Below are 17704 nucleotides of genomic sequence, written 5' to 3'. Positions count from 1 at the left end.
TCACTAGCTGTGTGACTCTAGGCAAGTCACTTAACCCCAATGGCCTCACCAAAAAACCAAACAAACAAGCCCAAAAACAAATCATAGAGCATGTCTAAAACACCAACAGAAAAATGCATATTAAAACAGCTCTCAAGTTCTACCTTACACCCTTCACTCTGGCAAAACTGACAAAAAAGGAAAATGACAAATGTTGGAAAAGTTGTGAGAAAACAGGTACATTAATGCACTGGTGGTGGAACTATGAACTTGTACAATCATTCTGGAAAGCAATTTAGAACTGTGCCCCAAAAGCTATTAAATTGTGACCCAGAAATACCACTGCTAGAGTTATATTACAGAGAGACTAAAGAAAATGGAAAAGGACCAATATGTACAAAAGTATGGAAGCTCTTTTTATGGGCACAAAGAATTAGAAACGGAGGAACAGATGAACAAATTATGGTGTACAGGTGTGACAGAATACCACTGTACTCTAGAAAACGATGAAAGGAATGATTTTAGGGAAACCTGGGAAGACTTGTATGACTAATGCAGAGTCAAGTGAGCAGAACTAGGGGAGCAATTTATATAATAACAATATTATAAAGATAATCAACTTTGTTTTTTTAAATAGTATTTTTTTCCCCAGTTACATGTCAAGAAAATTTTTAGCATTAATTTTTACAAGATTTTGAGTTTCAAATTTTTCTCCCTCCCCTCCCCTCTTCTGAAATGGTAGGCAACATGTGCTACTGTGTAAAAATACTTCCACATTAGTCACAATTGTGAAAGATGAAACAGATCAAAAGGAAAAAAAAACACGAGAAAGAATAAAGTAAGTGAAAAACATATGCTTCGATCTGCATGCAAAGGCTATCAGTTGTTTATCTAGATATGGGTAGTATTTTCCTTCCCAAGTCTTTGTACTTCTCTTCCATCACTGTGTCGCTGAGAAGAGCCGAGTAATTCATGGCTGATCCAAAGATAATCAATCACAATCATCTAACACTCTAGTAATCCCAATGATCACCATTCCGGAAGACTCAGATGACATGTTACCTACTTCCTGACAGAGGGGTGACCAACTTAGAGTGCAGATTAAGACATAATTGTTTTGTGCCTGTTTGTAACAGGAGCTTTGTTTTCCTTGCTTTCTCAACAGGGGCAGGGGAAGAAGGGAGGTGAGAGAGAAAGAAGACGGATCTCTGTTTGGAAAAATAATTTAATTATAAAAAATAAAATTTTACAAAGGCAGGGCATGATCCAACAGCCTAAGAAAAGAATATGAGATGAAGGAAAGCCGCCACAGGCACAGTCTACAGACTCTTCCCTCACAGTCTCTTTACTATGTCATTAGTGCTAATAAGCCAGTAATCAAACCCTGCCCCAACAGCCCTAAACTCTGTGGTGATTGTTGTGTAGCTAACTGCATATCTGTAATGCTCCTATGGCACTAAATCCCCTGTGCAATATCACTGCACCTAACGTGCTTTTGTGAGATTAATTAGTAACATCGAGCGGAGTATGCCTGTCCTAATTAAGATGTCCTAATCACAGAATCATAGATTCTCCTGAGGGCACAACCAATGCATCCCCTAAGTAAGCAAGGATTCCTTCTGCAACATATCTGACCAACGATTATCCTGCTTAAGACTTCTGGAGATTCATTACGCCCCGAGATAGTCCGTTCTATTCCAGGGCAGTACTAATCGATAGAGTAAAGACTCACTATAACTCTATCTTCTGAGTCTACACCATGAGACTATTTCAAAAGTGAGACTACCTTAAGACAAACATTTTAGTATTTCAGGGGTCCAAGGTAATTAAAATACCTTCCTTATATAGAATTCTGCTTTAGAGAAGGGAAATGTTAGGATGAGTGGTCCAAGGAGTTACAAAAGAACTCGACTTTACTCAAAAAATCATAATAGCTTATATTTTGATGGTACAATATGATTTATCAAGCACTATCCTCAAAACAATCTTGTGAGGTAGGGAAAAGAGAATTATCCTTATTATACAGATCCAAAAAATTAAGCTCACAGAGACTGGACACATGGCTTCCAAGGGACAGAGCAAGGACCTGAAACTGTGTCTTTCTAACCTCAGCCCAATGCTCTTTCCACCATACCATGATGTATCTCTGATTCTTTTCTTCCTTCATTTTTAAAACATTTTTCTTTAAAGTTCTGAGTTCCAAATTTTATCCCTCCTTCCCTCCTCTCTCTCCGCCCTAAGATGGTAAGCAGACATAAGCTTACACATGCAATTATGTAAAACATTTCCACATTAGTCATTTTGTATGAGAAGATGAAGAAAAGAAAAAAATGAAAGAAAGTGAAAAACAGCATGTTTCAGTAGGTATTCCAACAGTGTCAGTTCTTTCTTTGGAGGCATATAGTATGCTTCATTAGTCCTTTGGGATTGTCTTGGATCACTGTACTGCTGAGAACAGCTATGTCATTCATAGTTCTTCAATGAACGATATTGCTGTTACTGCATACAGTGTTCTCCTGGTTCTGCTCACTTCACTATGCATCAATTCACGTGGGTCTCTCCGGGTTTTTCTGCAGTCACCCTGCTTGTCATTTCTTATAGGCACAATAATATTCCATTACAATCATATACCACAGCTTGTTTAGCCATTCCCCAATTAATGAGCATCCCTTTGATTTCCAATTCTTAGCCACCACAAAAAGAACTGCTACAAATACTTTTGTACAAATAGGTCCTTTCCCCTTTTGGGGGAAGTCTTTGGGATACAGACCTAGCAGTGGTATTGATGGATCAAAGGGCATGCAGAGTTTTATAACCCTTCAGCATAGTTTCAAATTGCTCTCCAGAATGGTTGGATCAGTTTACAACTCCACCAACATCTATCTCTGATTCTCAAGAATCTATCCGAACCTGGGAAAGTAGTTTATAAGCCTCCTACATGAGGCTTTTCTCAGTCCTCCTGCTAGTTGCTAACGTGTCCCTTCTGTAAAATGTCTTTGAATTTACCTTGTATGCCCCGTTTCTGTATGTGCATATCTACTGTCTCTTCTGATAGAATCTAAGTTTCTTGACTGTGGGGATTGTATGATTTTTATCTTGTATCCTCAGTGCCCAGTGAAGAGCTGGCTTAGTAAATGCTTAATAAATGCTTGATGACTGATTGGCCCTGGAAAGGCCCAAGAGAAATGGCAACATTAAGTAAGGCTGGAAAGGTAAGTTAGAGCCTTGATTGTGAAGGGCCATAAATGCCAGTGTGAGGGCAACAAGGAGCCACAGAGAGTTGAAGAATGACATGACACAACACATACATTAAGAAATGTATTTTAGCAGATAACATGTGAAGGATGGATCAGAGAAGGGAGACGGTTTACAAGGCTATGATAATAATTCTCCTGTGGGCCTAGCCCAGGGTGCTGGCTGTGAGAGTGGATGGATGCCAGACAGGTTGTGGAGGTAGAATTAACAAGATCAGATATGGGAACAAGGAAGTAGGAAGAGTCAGAAATGGTTCTAGGGTTAAAACTTCAGATCTTTGGAAGAGGGCAGTAATTTCAATAGAATCAAGGAAGGGAGGAATAATTCTCCTGTGGGCCTGACCCAGGGTGCTGGCTGTGAGAGTGGATGGATGCCAGACAGGTTGTGGAGGTAGAATTAACAAGATCAGATATGGGAACAAGGAAGTAGGAAGAGTCAGAAATGGTTCTAGGGTTAAAACTTCAGATCTTTGGAAGAGGGCAGTAATTTCAATAGAATCAAGGAAGGGAGGAATGGGGGAGCCTAAAAGGAAGGGCAACTCCACCTTCAATATGCTGAGAATGGGGTACAGAGAAGTCAGCTTCCCAGAGTCAGCGAGTCAGTGATGCAAGAGACTACAACTGAACAACTAGATCTGGGCATTATCTGCATGCAGAAGATAACTGAATCTATGAGAAACTATCAGATCAGCAAGGCAGCTAATCTGATTATAACGAGGCAAGGGCAGAGCCTTGGAGGACACAACCATCCTTAGGGAGCTAGAGATGAATGATGTTTCAGCAACGAAGATTGAGAAAGAGTGGTCAGATAGGTACGAAGAGAACCAGGGCACAGCAGTGTCACAGAAGCCAATATAGGAGAACACAGTCATCCCTTCTACATCGTGACTTTCCCCATCATAGTTTCAATATATCATGGGTTGGCATAAGAAATTAAATGGGAATTTTGGGGAGTTTTTCAGAAGCTGCAGACAACATGAGAAGGCCAGCAGATGAAACACAAAAAGTTTAGAAACTCAGAAATGCATGAAATATATGTATAGCATTATATAATATCAATATATTTTATCTTTTAATGCCACAATAATTCAGACTTCTTCTCTGGTACAAAGGGAGGGCCAAAAAATTTTACACAGACTTTCCAGGTTGCAGGGGTGCTGCACCTCTAGCCCCTATAACGTGGAAGGGATAACTGTATATCCAAAATGAAGGACTATCTTCATAATTAATACTTCTATAGCACATACAATACAACAACCCTATAAGTCAGGCAGTACAAATATCCCCAGTCCCATTTTACAGATGAGGACGCTTAGATCAAATATATCAGGTTGGCTCTCCCAAGGTTACATGGCTAGTAAGCACCTGGGGTGGTTTTCAAATCCAGGTTCTGTGGCCTCTTTCTCTACCGAGAGTATTTGGCTCATTCTGGGTCTGAACCACATGCAAGAATTCTGTACTAATCTAGACATGCGGTGTGTAAAAATGTCAAGGGAGAAGACAACTCCCTCTTCCCTTACCAACGTTACTAGGTAGCTGGGCTAGCAATTCACATCGGATCAGTCAGCACAGTACACTAGCCAATTTAAAGTGGTCTGAAGATCAATTATAGCTGACACTAACTCGTCTGATATTGGCAGCTCAATAAGTCAGAAACAGAGAATGCACGCAGCCATCCTCTTCCTCACATCCCTCACCCCTTGATTTAACACAGGAAAGTCCCGAGCAGCCATCTGAGGAAGTAAAATGTATACTGTCGCTCCAAAAATGCTGGTGCCTCTAAGTCATCAGACAGCAGCTTTGTGTCTTTTCACAACACAGCAGTAAACAAACGGCAGGCTAAGAGGAACAATTGGAAAGGACTGCCACTAGATCTGGATATCAGACATCTAAGGGAGTGGCCACAGGCCTGACCTGGACACGTACCTGCACGATACGCTGATAGATCATGATGAGGCTGACCATCATGCTGATGTTGGCCAGCAATGAGAAGACGGACAGGGCTCGGAGGTTTCGAACAAACACCAGCAGCACCAAGAAAGGCAGGAAGGAGAGTATGTAGAGCCGTGAGTCCATGGTGGGCGTCAGCACGATGGTCTCATTGCTTTGGCAGTTGTTGGTGGTCATATTGGCTGCTTCCACCACCTTCAGGACAGGAGGAAAAAGCAGGAAAATTCTTTCAAAATTCACCAAGTAGAATGCAGTTAGAAAAACTTCCCCAGACAGGGTTGTGAGCTTCCAAAAACAAAGCCTTGAAAGAATATATGGAATTTCTAGGAGACAGTAATTTCCTTGAAGGAAGGGGTGATGTTTTATCTATCCCTGCATTTCTTCCAACCTAGCAGAGGGCCTTGCACCCCTCGGAACTAAACTGGACCCTTTGAACAGCTTTGGGAATAACCAAGGCACCCTCTGCTGCGCATGGGCCTGAGAAGTCTTTCCTGAAGATCAGAGAATTGACTAGGCCTGAAGAAGTTCCTTCTGACCCTAATATTTGAGGATCCAAATTTCCTCTTTGCAGATGGCCAAAGGACATTGGCCCCAAAGGGACGACAGCCACATAAAAGGCTCAGCGTTTAGTCTTTTCACTAGGAGTTCAAGTGCAGAGGGTCCACCTAGTTCTCTTTCACCCTACCTGTTTAAAGTTGTCAGCCAGAAATACAAAATACACACAGCAAAAGCCCAGCTGAGTAACAATCAGGAAGAAGCTCACAATACGCCTACAGACGGAAGAGAACAAGAAGATGACTCATTTTTTAAAATGAAGCACTTCAAAGGGAGAAGAAAAATTTGTCAGCTTAAACCTTTCACTTATAAAACAATGTCAAATCAAGTCAACAAGCATCTATCACGACCTTGATACGTGCTAAACACAAGGGATACAGAGAAAAGCAAACAGTCTTTGCCCCCACATTCTAAGGGTGGGAGACAACATGCAAACAACTATTTACAAGGTAATTGGAGGCAATCTCATAGGGAAGATACCAGCATGGAAGAAATTGGGAAAGGCTTCTTGTAGAAGGTGGGATTTTAGCTGGGACTTCGAGGAATTCTAGGACAGACAAGTAAAAAATATACGGAGTTGGGAGATGAAGTGTCGTGTGAGAGGGACAGTAAGAGGCCAGTTTGACTGGATTTCAGAGTACATGGAAGGGAAGAGGGTGAAGAGACTGGAAGGGTAAGAAGGGGCTGGGTTATGGAGGGTTTTAGAAGTCAGAGGATTTCATATTTGATCCTGGAGGCAATAGCGAGTCACTGGAAATATTGAGTAGAGGATGAATGACATGGGCAGCTGTGCTATAGGAAGATTCTAAACATCAAATCATTCTTCTTTCACAGATTACACAAAGTTTGTAAACTCTCACCTTGTTCATTTTTAACTCCTATTATTTTTTCTAGCTAAAAACAAAAATCTTTTTAAAAACTAAAGGACAGTCACATGTAGGGCAGGAGATATGGAAAAGGGGAGGGGGGGAATCTACCCATATCTGTAGTTAAAACTGGGTAAGAAAAGGGTAGTAGCAGTGAGAAATTATTGGGGGGGGGCAGTGAGGAGTGAGAGGGAGGCGAAAGAATCTTCTGTAGTTTAGATTATATACACTCTCCCCCTTTCAAGACAAAACCCAAACACAACACAAAACCTTTCCTAATCCTCCAACTGCTAATATCCTCCCTCCTTAAATACCTTATATTTGACTAGTTAGTCTTTATGCCTTTGATTCTGTATATACTCATATGTGCTTACTGTACACTCCCATTAAAACAAAAGATTTTTAGAAGTAAGGAGTGTCTCACGCTTTCTGTCTGTCTCCCAGAGTGTAGCACAGCACCTGGCACACAGCAGGCAATTAATAAGAACACCAGCACAGAGCAGTGTCACAGAATCCACACTCATGTACACGTACTCAATCAAGCAATAAAGCTGTCAACAAGCAGTTAGGAATTACCTTCCCCACACGGAATGAGTCCGAAGCCAAGAGCTGGGGCTAGATTCCAGCCCGTACATCACCGTGTCTCCATAGTCCACAAAGGGTTTGTGTAGCCTGTGGAAGAGAAAAAACCCAAGCTAAGAACTGGTGTAGCCCAATTACAGGAACCTGTAAAATCAGGAGAAGGAGAGTGGCACTGGCAAAGCAGACCTGGCAATCCCTGGCACTGGACAGTCCCTTACGTGTACCAGGGTGCCAGAGTCTTGATCCAGACAGCTCTTGAAAAGCATATTATCTTGGGGGATGGGGAAGCTAGGATTCTTAGCACCACTCTAATATAGTCAAAGTTCATCCTTCCTGTCCTCTCCCTTAAACAAATTGGGAAATATTCTTAGAAGAGAAGCCCATTTACTTAAGGTCAAGAAGAATCAAACTGGTAAGAATGCCTGGAGAAGAACACATAAAAGGAACAGTACAATCACTATTCTCTATCACTAATTATTAGTAATAGCGAAATATCACACTGGCCTCCCTACAGGACTGCCCTCCTTCTCTCTATCAGGCAGTCACTATCAGCTTCAGCGTATACAGAACACAGAATTAGAATGCGGTCTCGACCCAGTGTCTTAACTAAAAGGTCCCAAAACAAAGACTATGAAACAGTCAGAAAGATATGGCTGAGTCCTAACAAATACATGGAGTATTACAACAGCTACATTCAAAGAGGTAAAGGATGTGCATTACTATAAGCTATAAAAGCAGTGAGTGTGAGTTAGAGAAGAGACAATTTCAATGAAGTTCAATGGGACTAACGTTAGTCATTAAACTCCAAAGGATAAATATTCAACCAAGAACAGAAACAAATATGTCTTACCTCTGGCAGACGTGATGAGCACACTTCACCAGGATGCCCATACAGTGCACAGCCACAATGCCCATGACCAACAGACTGAGAGGACCCATCTGGAGAAAGGTAGTGTAGGTGAGAAGAAAAGAGTAAAAATAACTTTAAAAGGTTAGTCATATAACTGATTGAAATGTCACTGAGGTATCCACTACTTTGCAGAGGTTGAGGTTCATAGGTGTGGGATGTTACATGTAACTTCCGGATGTTTTTTTTTTTTAATGTTACTTGGTTTTGTTGAATTTCTTCTTCTTCTTCTTCTTTTTTTCATGTTTTAAAAAATCTTTTTTACAAGGGATGGCTCTCTGGGAAAGAGGAGGGATACAAGGGAAAATCTAGGCAATGTAAAAGGAAAAGTTACCAATAAAATCTATTTTTTTAAAAAATGTAACTGGGGGCAGCTAGGTGGCGCAGTGGATAGAGTGCCGGTCCTGAAGTCAGGAAGACCTGAGTTCAAATCCAGCCTCAGACACATAACACTCACTAGCTGTGTGACTCTGGGCAAGTCACTTAACCTCAACTGCCTCACTAAAAAAAAAAAAAAGGTAATCAATGCCAATTCCAAGTAGAAAGTTCTTATAGGCAGTCCTAGAGAGCAGAACATGGTAAAGATTCATTCTATAACATGGAAACTGGCCTGAACTTTAGCACTCTTTTGAAAATATCTAATGTTTCAAAGAAAAAGAAAATCTAAGGTAGCAGTGTTGCGCAATGACAGGGAAAGTTAGATAAGTAAGGATCTCTGATGACTCTAGAGCTGAAATGGAAAAGGAGGTTTTAAGGGTCAGCTGAAGAGCAATCACCAGACAAACTGAGTTTCTGGGACATCCTAAAGTCTAAAGGAAATTAAGATATCTCTGAACACAAAGATCCACTCAGAGAACATCTTAAAAAACATTAAGAATCAATCATTTAGGAAATGGAATGGAATAATGGAGGTTAGAGAATAGAGAAGTTAGCCAAGAGCCTTCCTAGAAAATATACAGAATACTGATATTAAAGAGTCAGTACTCTTAGTATATCCATGCCTCCTACCCAGCAGCCCTATGTGTAACTTGTTTTCTAGCAAAGGAGACAGAGTTATTCTAATTAGTCAAAACACAAAAACAAAAATTCTTTCAAATTAAAAATATTATGAAACCACAAGAGAAGTCAGATGATACAGCAACTAGAAGGCTGTCTCTGCAGTCATAAGGGCCTGATCCAAGTCCTGAATTTGACATGCTGCGTAAGCGCAAATCACTTAACTTCTCAGTACTTCAGGCAACAAATCGCTTACGACTTAATATGAGTTACCATGTGCATCTGTGAACGAGTTTCCATATTTGTTATTCAGTTGTATCCGATTCTTTGTGACCTCATTTGAGGTTTTCTTGGCAAAGATACTTCAGTGATTTGCCATTTCCTTCTCTAGCTCATTTTACAATGAGGAAACTGAGGCAAACCGGGTTAAGTGACTTGCCCAGGGTCACACAGCTAGTAAGCATCTGAGGCTAGATTTGAACTTGGGAAAATGAGTCTTCCTGACTCCAAGCTGGCACTCAATCCACTGTGCCACCTAGCTGCCCTATCTCTCAAATTCCTTATACTAATGAAATGGCAGCCATAGATTAAAAAAAAAAAAGGTATAAAAGCAATCAACATCTCTATTCTCCCACAGTGCTGTGGGATTCCTCCCTCCTTCCTCCGTACAGATCCCTCTTACCAAGATCCCTGCATTCTTCACTGCCAGGGGCAGCCCTAGGAGACCTGTGCCAATATTCCCTTTCAATAAGTGGATCAAGGTCTGGAACCATCTGTAATGATGAAGAGAGACCATGGAGGGTTAGAGTGGAGAGATGGGTACCCCATGCTCAACTCCCTGGCTGCAGCTCCAGCACCTGGTGGACAAAAACAAAGCAGCAGGTTCAGGTGTCCCTCCAGCTACTTCAGCATTAATCAGCGTTGTCCTCTAAGCCTGTGCTAACGACTAAGCTGTGTGTTGTAGAGGCCAATCAACACAGTATCAGCCATCCGATACAAGCACCTGAAACCTAACTGGAAGGACAGTCCTAAGAATGAAAGATGAGGGATAAGAACTCTCTATTTGACAAAAACTGCTGGGAAAACTGGAAAAGAGCATGGCAAAAACCAGGCATAGACCAAAATCTCACACCATGTGCCAAAATAAAGTCAAAATGGGTCCATGATTTAGATATAAAGGCTGATATCATAAACAAACTGGGAGAGCAAGGAATAGTTTACCTATCAGATTTATGGAGAACAGAAGAATTCATAACCAAACAGGAGATAGAGAACATTACAAAATGCAAAATGGAAAACTCTGATTACATTAAATTGAAGAGTTTTTGCACAAACAAAGCCAATGCAACCAAGATTAGAAGGAAAGTAGAAAATTGGGAAAGAATTTTTACAACCAGTGTCTCTGATAAGGGCCTCATTTCTAAAATAAATAGAGAATTAAATCAAATTTATAAGAATACAAGTCATTCCCCAATTGACAGATGGTCAAAGGATATGAACAGGCAGTTCTCAGATGAAGAAATGAAAGCTATCTATAGTATATGAAAAAATGCTCTAAATCACTATTGGGTAGGGAAAGGCAAATTAAAACAACTCTAAGGTACCACATCACACCTATCAGACTGGCCAACATGACAAAACAGGAAAATGATAAACGCTGGAGAAGATGTGGGAAAATTGGAACACTAATGCATTGTTGGTGCAGTTGTGAAATGATCCAACCATTTTGGAGAACAATTTGGAACTGTGCCCATAGGGCTATAAAAAAGTGCATATCCTTTGACCCAGCAATAGCACTTCTAGGGCTATATCCCAAGAAGATCAAACAAATGGGAAAAGGAGTCACATGTACAAAAATATTTATAGCAGCTCTTTTTGTGGTGGCAAAGAATTGGAAAATGAGAGGATGCCCATCAACTGAGGAATGGCTGAGCAAGTTGTGGCACATGAATGCGATGGAACATTGTTGTGCTGTAAGCTGTAAGAAATGATGAGCAGGCAGACTTCAGAAAAACCTGGAAAAGACTTGTATGGTCTGATGTTGAGTGAAGTGAGCTGAACCATGAGAACATTGTACAAAGTAACAGACACACTGTGCGATGATTAATAGCGATAGAATTAACTCTTCTCAGCAATACAAGGATCTAAGACATCTCTAAAGGCCTCACGATGGAAAATGCTATCCACATCCAAAGAAAGGACTATGGAGCTTGAATGCAGATCAAAGCATACTGCTTGCTATTTTTTTTCTTCTGTTGTGTTTTGTGTCCTTTCTGGTGGTTTCTCCTATTGGTTCTAATTCTTACTTACAACATCACTAATGTGAAAATGTGTTTAATAGGAATGTATATGTATAGCCTCTATCAGATTGTGGGCCATCTTGGGGAGGGAGGTTAGGAGGGAAGGGGAGAAAAATTTAAAACTCAAAAGCTTATGGAGGTGATTGTTGATAAATCAAAATAAATTAATTAAAAAAAGAATGAAAGATGAACAGAGAAGATCTGCAAACAAAAAAGGAAATGCCCAAAGAGCTAATAAGGAATGCTTCTTGAATAATAAATAATAACAGCAATAGTAGAAAAACCACCTATAGGTTCCTTACCTGGAAAATGAGAATAATGCATGCACTGTCTAACTTCAGAAGGCTGTCATGAACAAAAGGCTTTATAAGCTCTCTTACCTCTTCTAGTTTGTACTTCAAAACCCTTCAATATCTTCATCCATCCTTTCCCCCTTTCCTCCAGTATCTGAGGAAGAGGTCGTTCTTTTTCTTTACTCCCTCCCCTACCTCCCTAAGACTGGTCCCTTTCTCTCACTGTTAAGTTTTCCTTCTCTATACCTCCTTCCCAGCTGTCTGTACAAACATGCTAGTCTATCTCATTCATAAAAAACCTTCCCTTGACCCTGCTATCCCCCGACTTACCCTTCTTTTAGTCTATACTGCCACACTCGTAGAACTGTGTGTCCTCACTCTCTCTACTTCCTCACTCCCCAGGCTTTTCTTAACCCACATCTTGAACTGGAACCTTTCTCCAAGGTTACCAATGACCTCTTCTCACTGATATGATGGCTCAACCTCTGGGTTGCTTCCAACACTACTAAGGACCCCTGTCTTCCTTAGGCTTCCATGCTGCTTCTGGCTGTCCTCTGATTGCTAGCTCTTCATCCATCTCCCACCACGTAAGCATTAATGACAGATGGCCAGAGCTCTTTCATGGGTTCTCTTTTCCTATTTCCCAAGGGTCAAAGCAAATTCTCTACATCTGCAGAAATCATCTATGGATGATCCCCAAATTATATATTCAGATCTAACCTCTCTTTCTGAACTCCAGTCTGATGTTAACTGCTTGCTTGAATTCTTCCCCCTATGTATCTTGCAGGCTCCAAACAGAAACCCTGTTACCCTCCCTCCACATGCTATGTCTGTTGAGGGCACCAATACACACCCAGCTCACTAGGTTCTTAACTTCAGGGTCACCTTTGGCTCTTCCTCACATATCCAATCAGTTGTTCAGCCTTGTTGATTTTACCCAAACATCTCTGGCAACCACCCCTTTTCCTCTATTCATACAGCTACCACTGCGATGTACGAAGTCTCACCTGAAGTACTGTAACAGCAACCCAATTAGTCTTTCTGCATCCTCTACCCCCAATTGTCAGCATTTTTCTCCCTTGCCCCCTGAAGTTACTTTGTAAATATTCTGTATCAACCAATCAATAAACATGTATTAAGTACTTAGGACTTGAAATGTGCCAGGCACCCTGTTAGGCACCAAGGATACAAAGAAGACTGGCCCTGCCTCAAGGACTGTACAGTCTAGCTGGGATTACCTGTGTACATCAACAGACACAGATAGAGATACAAGGCACTAGGGGGAGAGGAGACCAGCAGCTGCAGGGAGAGGGGGAAATCAGGAGAAGCCTCATGTAGAAAGGCTTGGGCTGAGCTTTGAAGTAAACCAAGGATTCTGAGAGACAAAAATGAGGTGGAAGTACATTTCCAACCTGGGGTACAGTCACTGTAAAGTCATTTAGTCAATCAACACGCACTTATTAAACACTATACAGAAAGCATTGTCCTGAGTACCAAGGATATAAAGAAAGACAAAACCCCAGTCTCTGAATTCAAGGAACTCACATTCTAATGGGGACAACCACGAAAATAATTAGCTATACAGAATGCCTTGTGAGGAACATCTAGAAGACAAGTTTTGGCTGGACGATAATACGCATGGGGAGGGGAAGGGAGGGTCGTGGAGGATGTAATGTGCCATAAGCCTAAAAAGGTAGTTGTGGCTCAGTTGCAAAGGGATTAAGTACAAATAGAGAAGTTTTTATTTAATTGCTAGAGTCAACAAGGACCCACTGGAGCTAGAGTAGGGGCTAGGGACGCCCATCAGAATACCATTTAGCATTGTTCCCTCTCCAGCCCAGCCCCCTTCTTGAAGGAAAGAGCAAGAAAGGAATGGTTCTCACTGGCACCACTGCTGCTCTAAGCAAAACTGCCTCCAAGTTTTAATTTGTAAATGTACAGTGGACAGCTGTATGGAGAGGGAGTACCAGCAGACAGTCCAAGAGCTGCACTGCTGTCTATCAGACAGTAAAAGAACCATACATTCCTACGTGCCTTCTTCTGGTCCTGCCAGGTCTCACCCCATCATCATGCTGCTCGATCAGATCCAGAAGCTCCCTTTTCCCTGCAGGATAGAATACAAACTCCTCTGGCTATCAAAGCCCTTCACAGCATGTGATCTAACCCTTCTAGTCCTGATGAATACTGCTCACCCTGCGGCACAATGCTGTGTGTGCTGAGGCCAACTGGCCTCCTCTCTGGCCATCTTCCTTGCTGAGAACGCCCTCCCAATCTCACCTCTGCCTCTTGGCTTCTCTGGCTACCCTCAGGACTCAGCTCAAATCTCACCTTCTCCAACAGGCCCTTCCCAGCTCTCCCACTGCTAGTTCACGGTACAAGGTGTTTCCTCACTGCAAGTTCCCTATGCCAGTGCAATCACAGGGCAAGCTCAATTTTTTAAAAAGCACCCAGAGCTTCATAGGATCCGCAGGCCTGGAAAGAACAAAATCTAAGAAGCAAACTAGATTCTCAGGGCCAAAGAGTTCCAAATTTGAACTTATCACTAACACAACCTCCCCATACCTCAACTATTTCGAGTGTAAAACAGAGAATAACACAAATATACCATACAGGGCTACTGATAAAGAGAAGAAAAATAATCCAAAGCAGCTTTTGCAAATCCACAGCGAGGAACAAAAGCCTCTGCAAAGTAAGAATGCCACTTACGTTGTCCCGTCGGTTTCCCCAAACCGTTGGTAGGAGCTCGAGCTGGGGAAGTCATCTAGTCCATTGGAAGGGGACTCAGTCGGGCTCACCTCCGTCGAACTGTAGTCATTGTAGCTTTCATTCCGCAGTTGCTGAGTAGACATGGTGCCTGGGGGAACAGGAGCAGGGTTAAGGCCTTCAGCAGCCGTGGCTCTTAACTCTAGCCCCTTGGTTGGCTCTTGGGCAGGAGCAGCCATGGCTGCAGGTCCTAAGAGTGGCCACTATGTATGGATTAAGTACAGCACTGCAGCCTGGCACTATATAAAACTGAGAAGGTACAAAGTACACATGGTTGGGCAAAGCTCACTGCTTTTATATTGTTCTTCCCAACTTTTTATTCTGAGAATATTCATAAATTTCTAAATTTGCCACAACACATTTAGTTAAAAGTGAGAACAGCAATGTTGTCAGATAGGAAAGAAAGAACTTTTCACTGGGGTCCACAGACAGGTATCAAACGCTTCCCCACCATACTTCCTTTTAAATAGGGGCAACTAGGGACCTCACCCCTCTGAGTGTGTAGAGCTTTTTGCTTCCATTAACTCCAGCAATCTTAAGAAGTAATGGCAGATGGCTAATATGGAAATGTTTTGCATGATTTCACATGTATAATTGATATCAAATTGCTTGCCTTCTGAGGGGGTACAGAGAATTTGGAACTCAAAATTTTAAAGAATGATTGTTTAAAAAAAAATTTTTTTTACCTGTAATTGGGAAATATTTAATGAAAAAAAATTTTTTTTTAGGCAATTGGGGTTAAGTGACTTGCCCAGGGTCACACAGCTAGTAAGTGTGTCAAGTGTTTGGTCTGAGGCCAGATTTGAACTCAGGTCCTGCTGACTACAGGGCCAGTGCTCTATCCACTGTGCCACCTAGCTGCCCCTGAAATACTTTTTTTTTAAAAGAAGAGATGGCAAAAACAGCAAGAAGTCCTATAAGACTAGAATGGAGAAGCATTGCTGCTATTCTCTCTCATCCTTTTTTTTTTTTTGAGCAGAGGTATTTGCAGAGATAAAGGGGCTCTTTTTTGTGAGGGTGAGAGAACTGGGGAAAAGGGAAAATAATGGTGTCTGCTGGAGTTAGGAAGGCAGAAGAGAAGGGGAAAGGTATAGTCCCTATGTGGTCTGCCTCAGTGATGCTACAAAGGGTGGGGGTGGGGGATGAGGGAGGAAGGCAACTATTTCTCTGAGGAACAAATCAAGACCACATCTTGGTAGTCATTGCCCTATATTCTTCCCAAAGGACAGCTTGAAGAACACAGGGGAGGTCATTGAAGCATTTGAATGGGAACAACTCCCCCAAAGTATGTAATAAGGCTCTGCTCACCAATAAAGGATAATACTCAGTCTATCTGCCTGATAAGATTCTACATGGTCTCAGAGAACTAATGAAGAGACAGGACTCATTGACTCCTAGCTTCTCACCCATGTACCTTCCACTCTCTCAACTGCATCCAACTCCAACTGCTAAAGGGAAAAGTCTACCATTCAGTCAGGAAGCCAGACCTGCAGTATCGTGTTTAATTCCATGGGCCACATATTAGGCGGAACAAGTTGAGGTATGTTTGGAGGAAGATGACTACGACAGTTAAAGGAAATAAAAATCCACACCACACGAAGATTAGTTGAAAAGACTTAAGAAGGTTAAGAATCTGAATGGCTATTCTTTTTGTTTATGCTATTGAGACATGGAGCTTATAAAACCTGAAAATAAGGTTTTGTTAGAGGTTCCAGAAGAGATAACATGAGGTCATGCTAGCCCACTGATGCATCTGCAAGACAACAAGGTTCTAAAAGAGATAGAGATATATAAAAGATACCTATCAAGTGAGAGGTTGAATTTTTGATTGCACAGATGGATTTTATCAGCAACATTTTACCAATTATAAGCATCCCAGGCTTCTTGAGTTCGACAAATAACTGATATGGTTTCAAGGTTATGTAGGACTCATTTACTGTTTCATTTTCTTCCAAATTTAGTACACTGAACAAAGTCAACTGTGATCATAAGAATAGAGAAAAGAAACCTATCTGTAAGTCATTTAAGACACATAAAGAAAAGAGGTATGAATACATACCCTTCCCTCATCCCCAGCAAGAGTCATAATGTCCAGTTTGAGGACAATACTTACAACATTAAGAATACCACCTGCTACTTAACTACATCTGAATAGGCCAAGATTCTAGCTTGTTGGGAGCTCATTAGGAACACTTTTTCTTCAAAGCTGTAGCTATCCTATGGATAAGGCCATGGAAGGCGCTGCTACAACAAGGGCTATGGCTCTTACAACTAAGATGGCTACCTGAGAAGGCACGCTGCCCGGCTCCCAAATCTCTTACTCTAGCAACAAGCCAAAATTGGCGCTACACAAAATAATAATCAAGAAATCTTTTACCCCAGAACTGTACAAAAAAGTCAGCCAGAAGGCCCTGGGCAGCAGGAAAGGGAGCAACCACAGACAGGCTAGAAACATGTGCAGTTGGCAGGGCTCTCTGCCAACAAGAGTGGTGGGCCCTCCTGCCCCGGAGGAAAAAGGGAAAAACCGCATCTGAGTGACAGAGACCCTGAAAACCAGGATAAATCAGACCGATATCAATGACGCCCATGAAACACTAAGGCTTCAACATAGCTGTCATCCCTTCAGGGATCGATAAACAGAAAATGTGGATTCCAAAATGTTAGGGCCAGAAGGAGTTGCCCCAGGTCTAGCCAATCCACTGATCTCCAGGAAAGACTATCTTAGGCCCATGCCAGGCAGAAGGCATCTTTGTTATTCACACAGCTCTTCAAACGCTCCAGTTTCGTTCATTGGATATCTATTAATTGCCTGTTTTGTGCAAAGCCCTCTGCTAAGTTGGAAGACATGGAATGATTAGATAAAATATCACCCCTTCTTTCAAGAAAGTTATTATCCCCTAGAGAGTCCATAAATTCCTTCAATGCTTTGTTTTGCAGGCTCCTAACCCAGGGTGGATGGGTTATGTACTTTGGAAAATCTAAGGGAATAGAAGAAATCAGTGTGGCATGGCAGCACCCAGACTAAGACGGCACAAAACCCTTCAGGTTCTGAGGTTATTAGTATTCTAACCTGAGACACCCTGAAGGGCCCTGATATTGTAGCACTCTGACCCTCTAAAATACAAGGGGATATAATGCCCTCGCACAGGAATCCAAAAGTAGAGAAAGATGCAGAGCCTGTCCCCGACACAAAGCCCTAGTTTAGGAACTAAGTCTGGAGAGATGAAATCAACCAAAGAAAATGCCAATCAATATAAAA

General features: G+C 41.8%; 1 protein-coding gene across 1 annotated transcript in view; it reads right to left on the bottom strand.

Moving 5' to 3' along the window:
- The window catches only part of LOC110192849 (proton-coupled amino acid transporter 1-like), a 59989-nt gene that overhangs the window by 30644 nt on the left and 11641 nt on the right, over positions 1 to 17704 (bottom strand). Inside the window, exons 2-7 of the mRNA XM_020964250.2 lie at positions 14389 to 14536; positions 9772 to 9862; positions 8037 to 8125; positions 7181 to 7276; positions 5869 to 5953; positions 5160 to 5378 (exon numbers count right to left, since the gene is read on the bottom strand). Coding sequence (XP_020819909.1) covers positions 5160 to 5378; positions 5869 to 5953; positions 7181 to 7276; positions 8037 to 8125; positions 9772 to 9862; positions 14389 to 14531 — 723 coding nt within the window. The 5' untranslated portion in view covers positions 14532 to 14536. The remainder of the gene's footprint in view (positions 1 to 5159; positions 5379 to 5868; positions 5954 to 7180; positions 7277 to 8036; positions 8126 to 9771; positions 9863 to 14388; positions 14537 to 17704) is intronic.

The sequence above is a fragment of the Phascolarctos cinereus genome, unplaced genomic scaffold, assembly GCF_003287225.1.
Source record: "Phascolarctos cinereus isolate Bilbo 61053 unplaced genomic scaffold, phaCin_HiC Scaffold_2;HRSCAF=192, whole genome shotgun sequence".
Taxonomy (NCBI): domain Eukaryota; kingdom Metazoa; phylum Chordata; class Mammalia; order Diprotodontia; family Phascolarctidae; genus Phascolarctos; species Phascolarctos cinereus.
The sequence above is the reverse complement of the archived record's forward strand: the minus strand, read 5'-3'. Positions and strand labels throughout refer to the sequence as shown.